Genomic DNA, 15,797 nt, shown 5'->3' on the forward strand with positions numbered 1-15,797 from the left:
TAATCAACATCCAATTCTGCATTCTTTCTTGTCGGTTCAAATTTTTCTTTTTCTCCATAAAATTTAAATCGCGTTTTCATATGACATAACAAATCCAATCTTTGGAAATTTTTTTATACAATTCCACTAAAAGTGTGAAAACATATCACTTGAGAATTCTACAATCTTCCAAATGTTTCTATAAGGTGGAGATAATAAGAAACACTCTAGACATTGAAGTCAATTCTAATTTAAGAGAAATAGCAAATGAATAGCACTAATCAGGGTCATCTTTGGACATAGATAGGACATATGTTTGCCCATTACTCAAAAGATGAAGGGGCACTAGCCCAAAAAGGGGCCTAAAAGTAATATTAAAAAAAAATACAGAAATTAAGCACTGTTTAATTTACCTGTTGTTTGATGTTGTAAAAAACTGATTTTCCAAAAAACCGATTCTAGCTTTTATAAAAAAATTACTTTCCAGTTATAAAAGACAAACGTGAGTTGTCTAACCAAACATCTAAAACTCTCATTTTTAAAGTGAAAAAACAAATAAGAAGAGTAAATGGAGTAACCAAACGCCCCATAAATCTCAAAAGATGGAATGATTACGATAATAATGCTAGGCCTAATAAAATCGCAACACACTAGGGTCTAAGGGAAGGGAACCCAAAAGTAATAGTTTTATGGGGAAAAATATACAAATTAACATCTCAAAAGATAGAATAGCAATAATTACAATGCATAGGTTTACTCAATCGCAGCATACAATACATCTTAATCAATTTCTTAGCTATAAAAATGAATTTAAAACGCAATATCAATTTCTTCTAAATAAACACATATATATCAACAATCCATCTTAATCAACTTCTTCGTTATCTCCTTTCGTCATTCACCAAATCACCATGATCTTCCAAAGCAATGGGAGATCAACAACCCCTTCTTAATTTCTTAAGCGGACATCTACTTCACGTTAAGGTCTTTGTTTTTATTTTTATTTAGTTTCTTTAAATTTGTAATAGACATTATTAGTGACTTTGTATTTACAAATACTCGTAGATAATGGTGTGTATAAGAAATTGAATGTTTTTTTTATTATTAAATTCTTTGTTATGTGTAATAGAAGGTCTCATTTTTAAGTACTTTGTATTTTACATCATTGATTTTTTTATTTGTAATTTAACTATTAGGGTCCTCATTTGCTATATAGCCCATAGGCCTATAAAATCTTAAGATCGGCCATCGAGCGAGAGGTAAAAGAGTATGAGATGTATATTATGCACTTTATAAAGGAGTGAGACATAGGAACAAACTTACTTTAATTTGAATAGAAAAAATTCTTAAAAAGACATGACTTTGTTATTTAGGAGATAATTGCACATACCAAAGTCTTCTAATTAGAGTAGAACTAAGATACATTAATATGGAAGGAGTGTGCGTCTAGAAAGACGAATTGAATATCTGATCTTAGTGAGGAGGGTTATGTTAATCATTTTCTAAGCCGGATCTTCATGTCTTTATCTACATCTCAAATAATCACATTCATCATGAGAAGCCCTATATAAATCTAGTTTGATATTCTAAGGCTAGTACGGACTTTTGTGGGTTTCGAGAAAAATTGCATTCACTCTTCAAAACGATCACCAGTTGATTGAAACAAAGTTTATGATTGGGACATAGAAGGTGCATCAGGCAACACCATTAATCTAGCTTATGCACCAAAATAAACACGGATCTAAAATTATAAAAAAGACACAAAATTGAGGAGCATATCATCACTAAAAAATTATCTCAAAAGTCAAATCTAAATAAAAAATTACAGCCACACTGCATTCTTAATATAATGAATGAGATCGTGTATGAAAGAAATTTAAGAGAGTTTGAATTTTTTGAAATATTCATTTAATCATAATGTTAAATTTGAGTTTTTGTAACGACATAAACAACAATACGTTATAAATACTCGGTCGCCAAGATATTTGTAACAAGTGATATCTATGCTACGTGTTAATATTGATGTAGGGCATTTTTTCAAGGGTTCGATTCTGGGCTAGGAATTAGAGGAGGAATGAAGCACGAGCAAGCACGTGATGAGAAAAGGGAAAATAGCCCCCACACGCCTTGTGGAGTGATCCACATGCCATGTGGAGTGACCCACACATCGTGTGGTCTGATTTCTGCCCTTGAAATGATTCCTGTGATAAAGCTGCTAGATTTTGTCCTATTCTAGAAATTACTGTTTTTCCACTAATGTAATTACCATTTTACCATTTAGGACTAATAACCTAAATGCCACTTGTGTATTCCCTCCCTATTCTATCCTTGTTACTCTCTATTATGTGTAACCCTAGTTAGGATTTTTAGTCTTTTGCATTTTATTTTGATGAGCTATATAAGCTCCCTTCTTTGTAAGGGTATCAAAGTTTTAATCAATACAAATTATATCTTCTTCTTTGTGAAGCTTTGTTAAAGTTTTTAACCTTCGATAATGTGGGATCTATGATTTTCTACGAATTTAGGCCATAAACCCGGGATTAACTCCTTCTAGTTTAGCTAGAGAAGAACTTTCTTTGTTAGTTTACGATCAAAACTAACTCATCCCGAAACTGATATGTAATAGTTGGTATCAAAGCCGATCGTTTTCCTAATAGAGACTTCTTTCGACTATGATTTAATCGAGTTTTTCACAAGCCTTCAAAGAGTGTCTTGAAGCCGAGGCAAGGGAGATAGAGCTTGAATATGTCGAGATGATGAGAAAGACAAGAGAGAACTTGGAGCAAGATAGGTTGGAGAGGCTACAAAGAGCAAACCGAAATAAACGTAGGCAACATCGTCGAGCCCAACGGAGAAAGGGTGAAGAAACCTCCATTTTGCCTCCTAAAGATTCATGCCAAATATGTCCTCCATTATACAAGGAAGAGGTAAATCCAAAACTATTATTCTTAATGTGGAAGTTATGGGTAAGCCTATTGCTAGTGAGAATTTGGTTGTTTGTGATGTTGTTAGTGATTTAAGTTCTCATTGTGGAATTATTGATAATGAAATTGTTGATGAGGATTTAAATGCATGTGTGAATGAGGAGGAAGGGGGATTAGTATGTGATAACTTTAAGGAAACTCATGTTGAGAAGGGAAATCCCCAAGTGTTTGATGAAATACCCCTTAGGCATAGCTACATATTTGTCTTGAAGAGTGGGAGAGTGAGTTTGGGCTTGTTAATCTTTTTGAGGAGCATGATGAAATTAGTTTATGTGTGGAGATTAATGGTCATGGTGATGGGAGAGATGTTGGTGGTTCAACCATTTTAGGATGTAGCATGTCTTATGAGTGTGGCAACTTGGCAAGTTAAACAACCGGTTCAAATTATAAAGAATAATGGATGGAAATGAGAGGTTGTGAGAAAAGATGGATCGTGGACGAAAAAGGAAATGAACTTGAATGCGGTCATGAAGAAGGGGAGTTAGAGGAGATTGATGAAGAGAAGAACCAATCCAACAATGAGCTAGAAAGAAATGATGAATGTGACTATTATGAAGGTGAATTCATGGATGGGGTTGAAGAGAGAGAGAGAGAGAGAGAGAGAGTGCTTCCGAAGATGAAATATGTGACGATGATGAATTTTATCATAGTGAAAATGAGTTTGATTATGATGAAGATGATAGAGTTTACCATGATGAGGATCAACGTCGGAGAATCAAGTGGGACCAATATGGGCCCGCTTATGAAGATGATGGTGATGAGGTCTATCATGATGAGAGTGAGCTTCGGCACTTTTGAGTGACATCAACATAGGGCTCCTTATGAAGATGATGAAGATGGATTCCATTGTGATGATGAATTAGAGGATGTTGAGTGGAACCAACACGAAGATATTTATGAGGATGAAGAAGGTCGGTTCCATTATGAGGATGAAGAAGGTCAGTTCTATTATGAAGATGAGTCGGGATATGTTGAGTGGAGCCAAAACGAAGACACCTATGAAGGTGATGGTGATGGCAATGATCATGGTGTGTATTTAATGATGAGGGTGACAATGTATAGTGAAGAGGAACATAGCCCACGACATCAATTATTTAGAACTCGATGCTTAGTTCTTGGGAAGAAATGTGAGGTGGTAATCGATGGAGGAAGCCAAGTGAATATCATTAGTTGGTTGGCCTTGAGTAAGTTTGGTTTGTTTCCCGAGCCACATCCTAGACCTTACCACCTTGGTTGGGTCAATGAGGTGGAAAAGCTTCAAGTTACTCATTTGTGTAAGGTTCCTTTCACCATTGGGGATTATTGGGATGAAGATATGTGTGATTTTGTGGAAATGGATGCTTGTCACGTGTTATTAGGTAGACCATGGCAATTTGATTATGATGCCTCACATGTGGAAAGAAGCAACACCTACACCATAGGCAAGGGCGGAATCTGGTACATCCTTACACATATGAAGGGTTCAGTAGTGAGAAAAGGAAGACCGCTTTAAGAGCTTGTCCAACTCGGGATTTGAGTGTGAATGGGTGCATCAGTGGAACAGGTGAAACATCGAGTCACTTTGACTTGGATTCCATGGATAAGATAACTAGTCTCTCTCCTAATGAAGTCAAATCCAGGGAGGGGAATGAGGTTGAGAAGGGGAAAAGCAAGGTTGAAAGAGAGGAACTTGAGCCGATGTTCGAGTGTGACAAATACGTGTCTTTCAACGAGCAACCTAAAGGCTTCCACCTTTGAGAAAGTTACTATGTGACATAGCATGTGATCTTGGAGATAGCGCACCTAGGCCTACACGGGGTGAATTGAGCTCTGAGGATGAGGATGGAGGTTATTTTAGCATGCCTCTTAATGGAACCGAGACTCCTAGTACATGTTTTATGCAAAGGGATCAAGACGCCCACTTGGTAAAATTTGAACTTATTCTTTTGTGCTTTGTTGAAATATATGTATTGGGATATTTATTGTGCTTGTTGAGGGAGAATATTAATATATCCTATGAGGAGTCCATGAGGGGTGATCTTGTGGTAAATAAAATAAGCTTCATGGAGTATTTTATGAATGGAAATGGCTTCCCGGGGATATAGAGAAGATGGAAGAAATTCAAGACTTGTGGAATAATGGCCAAGTTAGTAAAAAGATGAGTTTTGGAGTCCAAAAGTTGTTAACCTAAGTCAATGAGGGAGCTAATATAAGTGCTCTTGAGCTCACTATGAAGTGGATTGACAAGTGTCACCGGGATATTCCATTTGATGTCGGTCATGGGCAAGTAGAGGTTGAACATAGTAGCCGGGTTAGTGGAGTAAGTGATAGAGAAGTCCAGGCATATTCAACTCAAGGTCATGTTGGGGTTTTGAAGAGTGCTCATGGGATCGCTCCTAATTGGGTTGACATGTGTCATCGGGACATTCCATTTGAGGTCGGCTATGAGCGAAAGGAGATTGTGGTGACTTCCCAAGCTAGTGATGTGGAGACCGAGAGGATTCGGGGGTGGTATGTTCGACAAAATATGTGGATTTTGAAGAGCATCTAAGCAATTATTGCGAAGTGGTTTGACAAACTTCGCTGAGACATACCATTTGATGTCGGTAAAGCATGGGAGACGAGTGTCACGTGAAATGAGAACTAGGGTAATACACAAATTGAAATGTGGGGGAAATTTCGTATGAAGAAGGCAGATCCCGAGATATGTGGAATGGGCTTCTTGAATTCAAGTTGAACAATGTCTTAGTTCGGTTTGAGAGCTTGGAATCCACTCAAAACTAACAAGTTTCGTCCATAAGTAACGAGCAACTTGAGGTTAAGCTCTTTTCAAAAGAGAGTGAATTATGCAGAGCAGTTCTTCAAGGGTTCGAGTCCGAACGAGGGAGTCGGAAGAGGAACAAAGCATGAGCAAGCACACGATGAGAAAAGGGAAAAATAGCCCCATATGGCGTGCCACCTATCCGACACGCCGTGTGGAGTGGGTACTAGGTCAACAGGAGCTGCAGCGGGGCTTGGGCGGACGAGATTCATGTGTCATTGAGCAAAAGCTGACCCACACACCGTTTGGGCTCACTCCCGCGCCGTGTAGGGTGATTTCTGCCTTTGAAATGATTTCCGTGATAAAGCTGCCAGATTTTGTCCCATTCCAAAAATTACCATTTTGCCACTCATAGTTACCATTTTTCCATTTAGGACTAATAACCTAAATGCCACTTGTGTATTCCCTTCCGATTCTACCTTTATCATTCTCTATTATGTGTAACCCTAGTTAGGTTTTGTAGTCTTTTGCATTTTATTTTGATGAGCTATATAAGCTCCATTCTTTGTAAGGATATCAAACTTTTAATCAATACAAATGAGAGATCTATGATTTTCTATGGATTTAGACCGTAATTCCGTGATTAACTCCTAGTTTAGCTAGAGAATAACTTTTTTTTTTGTTAGTTTACGATCAAAACTAACTCGTTCCGAAACAGATCTGTAACAAATTTACTGTAACTTGACATCCATTTTTCTTATATAACTTTCATTTAATCTCAATTTAATCAACTAATGTAGTAAATATAAATAGGTGCTACCTGACTGTAAAGCTCAAAATGTACAAAATATAAAATAAAATATTTTATTAATGCAAAATCAACTATTATAACTTTATCGAAGCTGTCAAAAAAAAAAAAAAAAAAAAAACTTCATTGAACATGGATTTACCCTATTAATGGTGCTCAACAAATCTGGTACGGTTGTTTCTTTTCTTAAAAATTTCTGACTTGTGTCTTTATTACTATTTGTTAGGACTGTTCAGCCAGCAAGCCAGGTTGAATCAAGTTGAAAATTTCAGCTTCTCCAAATTCATATATAACTTCTGAAAATGAAAAGAAAAAATGAAAATTTTCTTCTAATTCATAAAAGTTTAATTGTATATAAAAGATCTAGATATCTTTAACCTATTTGATTCAATTAAATAAGGCAGCTAATAATTGTACAATGTATATCTTTTTATTTTTTTGACAAAAAATTGTTAATTAAATTTTTTAAATAACAGGTGATATTATCCCCTAATAAATAAATAAAAATTATCATTATTAGAAGCTAACTTAACTTTAATTCATATTTAATTAAGGTAAAGGCTATTCTTACTTTGTTTTTAACAAAGTAAGTAATGGTACTTTGTCAAAAACAAAGTAACCATAGAAAGCACCATTTAATTAATATTATTATTCATTTCAAACATTATTAGTTACTTGTTTAATTTCTTTAATAAATTTATAAAATAATAATTATTTATTTTGAAAGGTTGCATGACATATTTTAAATATTGAGCCTTAAAAATACAGTTTGCTTATTTATAATATGCTATGAAGCACCGATACTTCCCGGAGGTCACCGTACGCGTATCCGATACTCCGGGTGCGGGGATTCGCGAGGATACGTACGGGATTCGCCTGGGAAGTATCCCCTTTTTTCTTTTTCTTTTTAAATGAGGGGATACGCGGGGACACTTCGGGGACACGTCGGGGATACTTCGGGGATACTTTAAGGGTTTTTTTAAAAAAACTTTGAAAGTATAAGGGTTTATTTTTTAAAAAACTCAGTAAATAGAAGAATTAAAATGAAATAATCCAAGATTACTGGTATTTGTGGTTTTATAATGACTTGAGAGTATTATTTGTGTTTTTATAATGACTTTATGAATATGATTTGTGATTTATATATTTATGTATCTTTTGAATTTTCATTATAAATGATATATATATTATTAATTATATATAAAATTTACCGTATCCCTTCCGTACCCGTATCTCATATTTTTAAAAATGCCGTTTGCCGTACCCGTATGCATACCCGTATCGGTGCTTCATAGATAATATGTGAATGGACAATATGAAGGGGATGGGGAAGTAATAAGAAGTGGGAACACTGACAGTTTATTAAATAGTATCCACTATAGCTTATTTAACGTTGATATACATCATCCCCCACGTGAATCCATATCATATTTTCCATACAACCTTGACCTTGACTATGACTCATTGAGTTGAGGATGTTTCTTTTTTTTTCTTTTTTAAATTCAGTTTGACAATACAATGAAGTTGCACACTCAGGTCCCACGTTACAACTCCTTATCTTTTGAGTTTTGAATGCTTATTCATCAATTTCCTCTTACAATTTAAGACACTACCAACCAGACCTACGTTTCAATTTAAAGAAGACAATCATTTTAAATCATAATGACAACATTCAGGATCGCCTACAAAAGTTGGTACTTTATAAATGCTTTTCTAAAATTATAAATAAATAAAAAAAGTAAAAACTCCATATACAATTTAACAATTAAAAAAAAAAAAAAAAAGAAACTCCATACATATTAAACTCCTAATTAATAAAACAAAACCAACATGTGACTCATTTCATTGGATCTAAAATTGCAATTTTTTAAGTTTGAAATCAAATTTTTACAATCTATCAAAAGCAAAAAAAAAAAAAAAAACAATTTAAAATAAAAACTTTCAATGATAATAAAGGGTTTAATGGGACATAGATTCAAGGCTACATCAAGAGAGGAGGCTACATCAAGAACTTCATCAGAAAAATCGATTGACCCCCTAAACTTTAAGAGTGTCTCATTAACCACCTAAACTTGCTTAAAATGTCAGCCTCCCAACGTGACAACAAATAAGTTCAGAAACTAATAGATCATTGTTAATATGTCAACTTAAGCAAATTTAGGAGACCAATGGATCATTATAATAAGCAAGCTCAAGAGGCTAATGAGACAACTTTGAAATTCAAGGAGCCAATCAGTTTTCCTGGCCAGAGTAGATTCAATATGTCAAATTGAAAATTCAATGGCTGAATAAAAAAAAAATTGAAAAGATCTGAGGATTTTGTTCTTTTCTTTTTCCTACATATATTTATAACATACCCAGTTAACTAGGGTCAAGGGCTATCCTTGTGAAAACTTGCACATGCTAAATAATTACATAACGTAGAAGCTCAGAAAACCCATTGTAACAACAATTTGATGAATTACATACTAACCAAAAATAGAAAACTAAGGTTCTATAAATCAGCTGCAACTAATAGCATTTACAAAACCTAAGCATCAACTAAATTTGAATACAACAGCCTAGCAAAGAGGAGTGAGATGAACTAGTAATGCAAACTTATAATCACATGCCCCAAACACCACGAGCTGCTGTATATTTATTGTTTGGTCTAGATGTCAACTCGTATAAGATCCTTGCAAATGTATCAGAATATCTGCTCTCCGAGAAGAGAATCTCTGCAAATGTATTCTCATAAGATAGAAGCAATACCTTGTTTTGTGGCTCAGCCACCAGGCTTTCTATAATCATAGCTGCTTTTCTACAAACTTCTGGTACTGGATGTGGTGTCCTGATCACTTTCAGTAGCCGATCCACAGCCCTGAATTCGATACATTAACACAACTAATGTCATTTTATTTTATCAATAACAATTAGGGCAAAGTACAAAAATAAACCTTGTAGTTTCACGCATTTACAATGACGTTACTGTGGTTTAAAGTTTGCAAACATGGGTCTGAGGTTTAGTGAAAAATATTTGTCCTTGCATTAAATGGATGAAATCTCAAACCTGTATTTCGGAACTTGTAAACCACCAGAACCGTCTTTGAAAAGTGCAAAATCACAAGATTTATTTTTGTACTTATCCCTAAAAATTGCATGAATTTCGATCATTATTTGTAAAATATGAAAACAGAAAAAGAGAATCACCATCGTTCACTAGCAAGCTTCAATCTGCAATCCATATTAACTTCTGCAAGGTTATAAAGTGCACCTACAGCTGCTGCTTGTGCATCTAAAGCCTGTATGCTCAGAAGATCTACCAAACGCTTATGTATCTGCAGTATAAGCTGGGTGCTATTATAATCTCACACACATAAGACTCGCTAAGAAAAAGAAGGATGTTAGCTAAGTAAATTAACCTGTGGAACAAAGGGAAGGAGGAACGGTTCATTGTCAGGATTAATTATCATGCGCCCTAGTAATTCTGCAGCAGCACAATGCCAAGCTTTAATTGCAGAACCCAGCATCCCCATGATAGCTTCAACTGCACGTTTTTCTCTGTTCAGGATAAACAAGTAGCAAACCTATCAACAATGTGTTGCAATCAGAACAGTATGTCCAAAACCAGAAGTAATATTCCTCACGTCATTTTGATGTAAGATGGCTTCGAGGAGCTGAAAATTCGAAGATCAAGCAATGGAGCCAAGTTCACTATTGTCTCAAGGGCATTCGTAACAAGCTCCTCATCCTCTGTCAATATAAAGCTATAAGCAACTCTTCCACAGCATTTAAAAGACATGCACAATCACATCATTTGATGTTTGCAATCATTAGTAATTCAAGCAAAAACAAGGCATAAAGCAGTATTGTCAGAAAAGATTAAAACTTCTAAGCTTGGTTTGAGAAGAAAAAGTGAAAAGAGAAGGTAGATAATTATGGAAATGAAAATTGTTCTCTCATTGTTTGATATGCAGTAAGGCAGATAAATAGCAAGTTATTTTTGGAAAAATGAACAGTTTCACCTGTCTGTAAAACAAAATACTAGATAGAAACTTGCATTTACAGATCAATGATGTAGTTATGAGCCCTTTAACTAGTTTCCTACCCTCCAGTTTCTTTTATTCTCATTTCTCTCCTCTCTCCAATAAAGGAAAGGTGAGATTTATTTTTATATTTTTTTACCTTGCCCCTTTTTTTTCTACCTTGCCACCTAAAAAATTAGTTGACAGGACCCCAGTATTTGAAGCACTCTGGTCACAGCTGCTTTGAATTCAACATTATCTAATGATGTTAAGATCATAAGATCTTATCCTCTATATTGATATTCAAATTGCATCATCTAAGTCCAATGCCATTTTACGAACATGACTACATGCAATTACAATGAATACCACCACAATCAGGGAGACCGATAGATTGTTCTTGAAACCTTTGAGGCTGATGTGCACTTGACATTACTTCTACAAGTCAAATGTTCACCCCAAAGTCACTTGCAGATAATGGGTTGTAACCCTCTTTCTTAATGTTAAAGATAAAGTAAAATTTCAAACTAGATCCTTGCATATTCACTGAGCATTATAACAAAACACCCATTTCTTCTTCTAGTTTGGCACCGGGAAATCAAGATAAATAGAAAGTAACATGAAAAAGAGATTGAGCAAGAAGAGACAACCATTCTCCAACATTAAGCAACAACCTTAGCAAAAAATTACAAGTTCATTGGACTGCCTCAGATTTTTCACTTTCCACCAACAAGCTATTGCTAAACATCCTGTTTCAGAAGCTGAAAACATAGTTCAATGCAATCTAAACTCATGAAAAACATGTTTTTCATTCCTATATTTTATTAAATTCTACATGAAATTGCTACAAATTTTAACATGTGAAATAACTCCACCCAGCTCCAACTTTAAATTCATGTATGGTCAGATAGTCAATCTGAGAACCAAATAAGAAGGGTTGAATTTATTGGAGGCTAACATAGACGAAACCTCCATGAATAAGGATTAAAGAAAGATATTCATAGATAGTGCTGAATAGAAAATAAAGAATAGGAAGAAATTTATATAATCAGCCTCAACTAGTTTGGGATGAGAATAAGTGGGTTTAACATGGATGAACAACATCAAAAACAACAATCAGATCCCATCTAATAAAAATCATTTATTAACTATCATTGCTATCTGCCAACTCTCTTACCGGTACAGTGATCTTCTATACACTGGAATACAGTTTCCAAGCAATGCCGATGTTGTGCCATAACAACTTCATTTTCTGGCATGAAAGAGAAATTGCGTATGATGTTTGAAGCAGCAACAGCACAATGCTGCTTTTCTGCCCGCCCCTCCTCATCTAAATTGAAAAGGCCATCCTCATCAAACCACCACTGTTTTTTACGACCTTTTGCTGCGCTCCTATGACCTGGAATATCAGTTACAGAAGAACCCGATCCTAATCTGCCATGTAGCATGACCCCAAAATCACACTCCATCAATGCCAAGCTAATCTTGGAAATTTTTGAGAAACAAAAGTTTTCATACGTACCCAGAATGTGTTGGGGTGTTGTTTGAGCCTAATGTCTCATACCCGTTACCAAATCCAGTAACTACAGAATTGGCACCTAATGTTCTACTTCTCAGCTTCTTACTATCTTTAGGAAGCGCGATATCTCGCCAATCATCAATCTGTTCCATTTTAAAAAGAAAATAATTTTTACCAACTCATATTGCATAAAAAACATATCTCCTCTAACAAATTAACTTGAGTGAGAACATATTGTAGAACACTCTGCATATGTGCATGTGCATAATTCACATTACATCAAGAGAGAAGTCGACTACTTGTAATGCAATTTCAACTCATAAGATGCAAATTGTATTGCCTATATGGCAGCGAAAACCTCTCTAAGCTGATACCCTATGGCCTTTTTATGTACTTACACACTTGAACAAGTATCATAGTAGAAGAATAAATTGCAATGGTAATATATCCGGAATAGAGCTGCAATTGGCAAACATATATGGGATATTATTTCAGGTAAAGAAACTCTTTGGCCAGTTTGGGTGAGTGGAACTAAACTTAAGTGCTTGAGCTTCTAGGGGATAATAAACCGTTTGATGACAATTGGTATTGGGGTGGATTCGTAAAATCAAAGATGAGTTCAAAAAGTTGGTAACTTGTGAAAGTTGGAATGGAAAAAATTTCTCATTTTGGTATGATCCCAGATTGAATGGGTAGAGTATCTGTATTATTGATCCGTTTCCTGAAATTCATTGTTTATGATAATATTCCAAAAAATAAAAAGATTGCTGATGTTTTGGACGTTTCAGGTTGGAAATTACCTGACCCTAGCAATGATTCCACAACAGAGGCTTGGGAAACTATTAAAAAAAAATATCATGGTAAATAGAGATGTACAGGATACAATGAGGTGGAATGTGAGAGGGAATGGGAAATTGAAAATTTTCTATTTCCACCGATTCCAAGCTAGAGTTGTATAGTTTGGTTGGTGATTAAAGGGAGATTATTTGTGAAAAGTAGATTAGTTAGATGGAATGTTGGTTTGGTTTGGATGCTAAAATGTGCTTTTTGCAGCAGCAGTGATAAAACCATTGAACACCTGTTCTTTGATTGTGAGCAAGTCTTTGATTGTGCTCTTACTCACAGGATTTGGCAAGAGATTCAGATGAAACATTGGATAGATAAAAAAACACTGGTGGCAAATCTACTAAAGCTACTTCGAGAAATTGGTATTGGATTTGGAAGGAGAGGAATGATTGCACTTTTAACAATCATCAGTTGTGAGTGTCTAGGACTGTTGCTCATGTTAACAGAAGTGTTAATCTGAGGCTCTGTGGTGCTTAGCAGTTATAGTTTACTGCTGTTGTGCTTTCTGTATGTATGATATCAGTAGTGATTGTTGTTTTTCTTCTGGTTGTGTGGTAATCTGTTACCACAGTTTGTTGTTTGTTTTTTCGTGTATTAAATTTAAACTGGTCTCAGTGCTATAATACATTGGCCAAAACCATAAGACATACTAAACTCAATTTCTTTGCTCATTGCTGACTATAAAATTAAAAAGTGAAATTGATGTGAGATACATACAACTTGGAGAAGAGCATCGAGCAAGCCAGGGATTTTAGTCAAGGAATCTTTTCTCATGTCTTCCTTCTCTTTGAAAGAGAGCATTGTGAGAGTATTGAGCGCCCATGTCAGCTCGCTCTTTAACCCACTTTGAAGAGCCAAAACTATTCGTTTACTGTTTTGATCTGAAATAACAAATATCACAAAAACAGCAACCTAAGTTAGTTGACCACATAAATAAATACAGTATACAAAACTGGGAACTTAGGTTTATTCTTTTTTGTTATTTGACAAAACTGACCGATAAATGAGGTATGAACTTGCAGCGAGGGGCCAAGGAGGTTAGACGGAGCAATGGAATCAGCGGCGGCGGCGGCGGCTGCGATGTTACTGCTTGTACTACCGAATGGGCGACCCCTCTTGGCCGCAGGAGCGGGGGTGCCACCGGCTGAGGCAGCGGCCTTGCTCTGGTCTCGCTTCTGCATCACTGTGTCGTCGATCTGGTTTGGAGCTTACAGGTTAGGGATTGTGTGGGACGGCTTTCAAATTCAATTAATCCCATTTACATTGCGAACAACTGACGACTTAGACATTCAAACTATTCTGGATTTCGGTAATTGGATATTAGCCCAGTGTTGATCTGGGCCTGTGTTTCTGATTGATTAACTCTTTCTTCTATTATCTTAAAAGTTCTTACAGATTAAATGAATATTTATTTATTAGATAAGGTACCAAAATAAGAAAGAAAATTTAATTTTCCATTGAAAAATAATATAATTTCAGTTTAAACGTTTGTCAAATAACACATTTAAAGACTTCGCTAATAAAAATTGACGCATTAAATAAATGTATCGTACACTTAGACATCACATTATGCTTCTACCCTCTATAATTTGTGTGTGAATTTGAGATTCAGACTGTATGATTTTTATATGATGTGTTAATTTTTGTGACTGAAACTTTTAACTGCGTTCAAGAAGTTCTTTATGGAACACAAACGGAGAAACACCTATACGGCCACCCCTGGACATAAGAACAAGGCACACTTGTCACTGATTAAGGTGTTAGTGTTATGTCCTAAAGACAATCATTTTAAGATATATTTTATGGTTTATGAAATGTTCATTTGCTTATATTTGATTTATTATATGTAGTTGTTAATTATTAAAAGACATTTAATCTTTTTTCACGTAATTAAACGAATTTTTAGTTTATCTTCAAAGCATAAAATATTCATACAAGATGAAATGAGACTAAATTTTATAACTAAAACTAATTGATCATAAACTTAAAACATCCAAATCAAGCATTATTAAGGTTATAACCGAGTCGAGCCGAGCTTTGGCTTGTCCAGGCTCGGCTTATCATAATTTTAATGAGCTCCGTTTGATCTCAAAATTAAGTTTGAGTTTGGCTTGTTTAGAAGAACATTTGTTCACGAGTCGACTCGTTTATCTTATTCACGAGCTTAGCTCGTGAGTTGCTCATTTATTTTGTTCACGAGCTTTCCTCATGAGCACCTTGTTAAGCATATTCATAAACAAGATTGTTTATTGTGTTCGCGAATGAAATAATATCAAATAAAATAATAGCATGTTTAGCAAATGAAATAATGTAATTTTATATACATAAATATTAAAATCCCCTTTTAATCATTAAATTAAAAAAATGGTGTGAGGTGAGGAAGATGGAAATGAAAAGCTGAATGGGAGGAGGAGAAGTGTATCCTAAATCTCTTCTATGTCATCGTAATCTAATTTATATTTTACTATAATAAATAATATTCAATATTATTCATGAGCTTATTCACGAGCCTCTATCGAAATTGTTCATGAACATTAAAGTCGAACTTGTTTATGAACTTGTTCACGAGTATGCTTTCAAGCTTTCGAGCCGAGTTTTGGTGTGTTCAACCTTGACTCATTTACGAATCGAACCTCTAAATCATGTTCGTGAACGGCTTGTTTATAAATCGAGCCAATTCGAGTCGAGTTTTTATCGAATCGACCACTTAACTACTCATGAGCGGCTCAGCTCATTTACAGCCCTAAGCATCATATTACATGGTTGGCATAATGCTATTGAGACTTGTTTGTAATAATGTTTCCTATTTTTGCATAGACAGCTGATCTCACAAGCTATAGATATGCAAATATTTAGATAATTACACGGATATATATATATAAAGATGTTGTTATACATTGATACCAGATGAGATAAT

General features: G+C 35.1%; 1 protein-coding gene across 1 annotated transcript; it reads right to left on the reverse strand.

Annotated features, from left to right (window-relative positions):
- Positions 1-8,912: 8,912 nt before the first annotated feature.
- LOC136219645 (armadillo repeat-containing protein LFR) lies at positions 8,913-14,168 on the reverse strand. Its single transcript, XM_066007122.1, has 8 exons — positions 13,878-14,168; positions 13,598-13,761; positions 12,038-12,177; positions 11,693-11,949; positions 10,138-10,243; positions 9,913-10,051; positions 9,701-9,828; positions 8,913-9,371 (listed from the first exon to the last, which is right to left on the reverse strand). The coding sequence occupies exons 1-8, from the start codon at positions 14,059-14,061 to the stop codon at positions 9,116-9,118; spliced, it is 1,374 nt and encodes a 457-aa protein (XP_065863194.1). The 5' UTR covers positions 14,062-14,168; the 3' UTR covers positions 8,913-9,115.
- Positions 14,169-15,797: the final 1,629 nt, after the last annotated feature.

The sequence above is a fragment of the Euphorbia lathyris genome, chromosome 2, assembly GCF_963576675.1.
Source record: "Euphorbia lathyris chromosome 2, ddEupLath1.1, whole genome shotgun sequence".
Classification (NCBI taxonomy): Eukaryota; Viridiplantae; Streptophyta; class Magnoliopsida; order Malpighiales; family Euphorbiaceae; genus Euphorbia; species Euphorbia lathyris.

What these genes read in the sequence shown, in the direction of transcription:
- LOC136219645 (XM_066007122.1), bottom strand. Translation starts at nt 14,061, where the DNA reads ATGCAGAAGCGAGACCAGAGCAAGGCCGCTGCCTCAGCCGGTGGCACC. An exon ending in AACACCCCAACACATTCTGG is followed by an intron (nt 11,950 to 12,037) that starts GTACGTATGAAA and finishes GCTACATGGCAG; the next exon opens with ATTAGGATCGGGTTCTTCTG. An exon ending in TCCTTCCCTTTGTTCCACAG is followed by an intron (nt 9,829 to 9,912) that starts GTTAATTTACTT and finishes CTTATACTGCAG; the next exon opens with ATACATAAGCGTTTGGTAGA.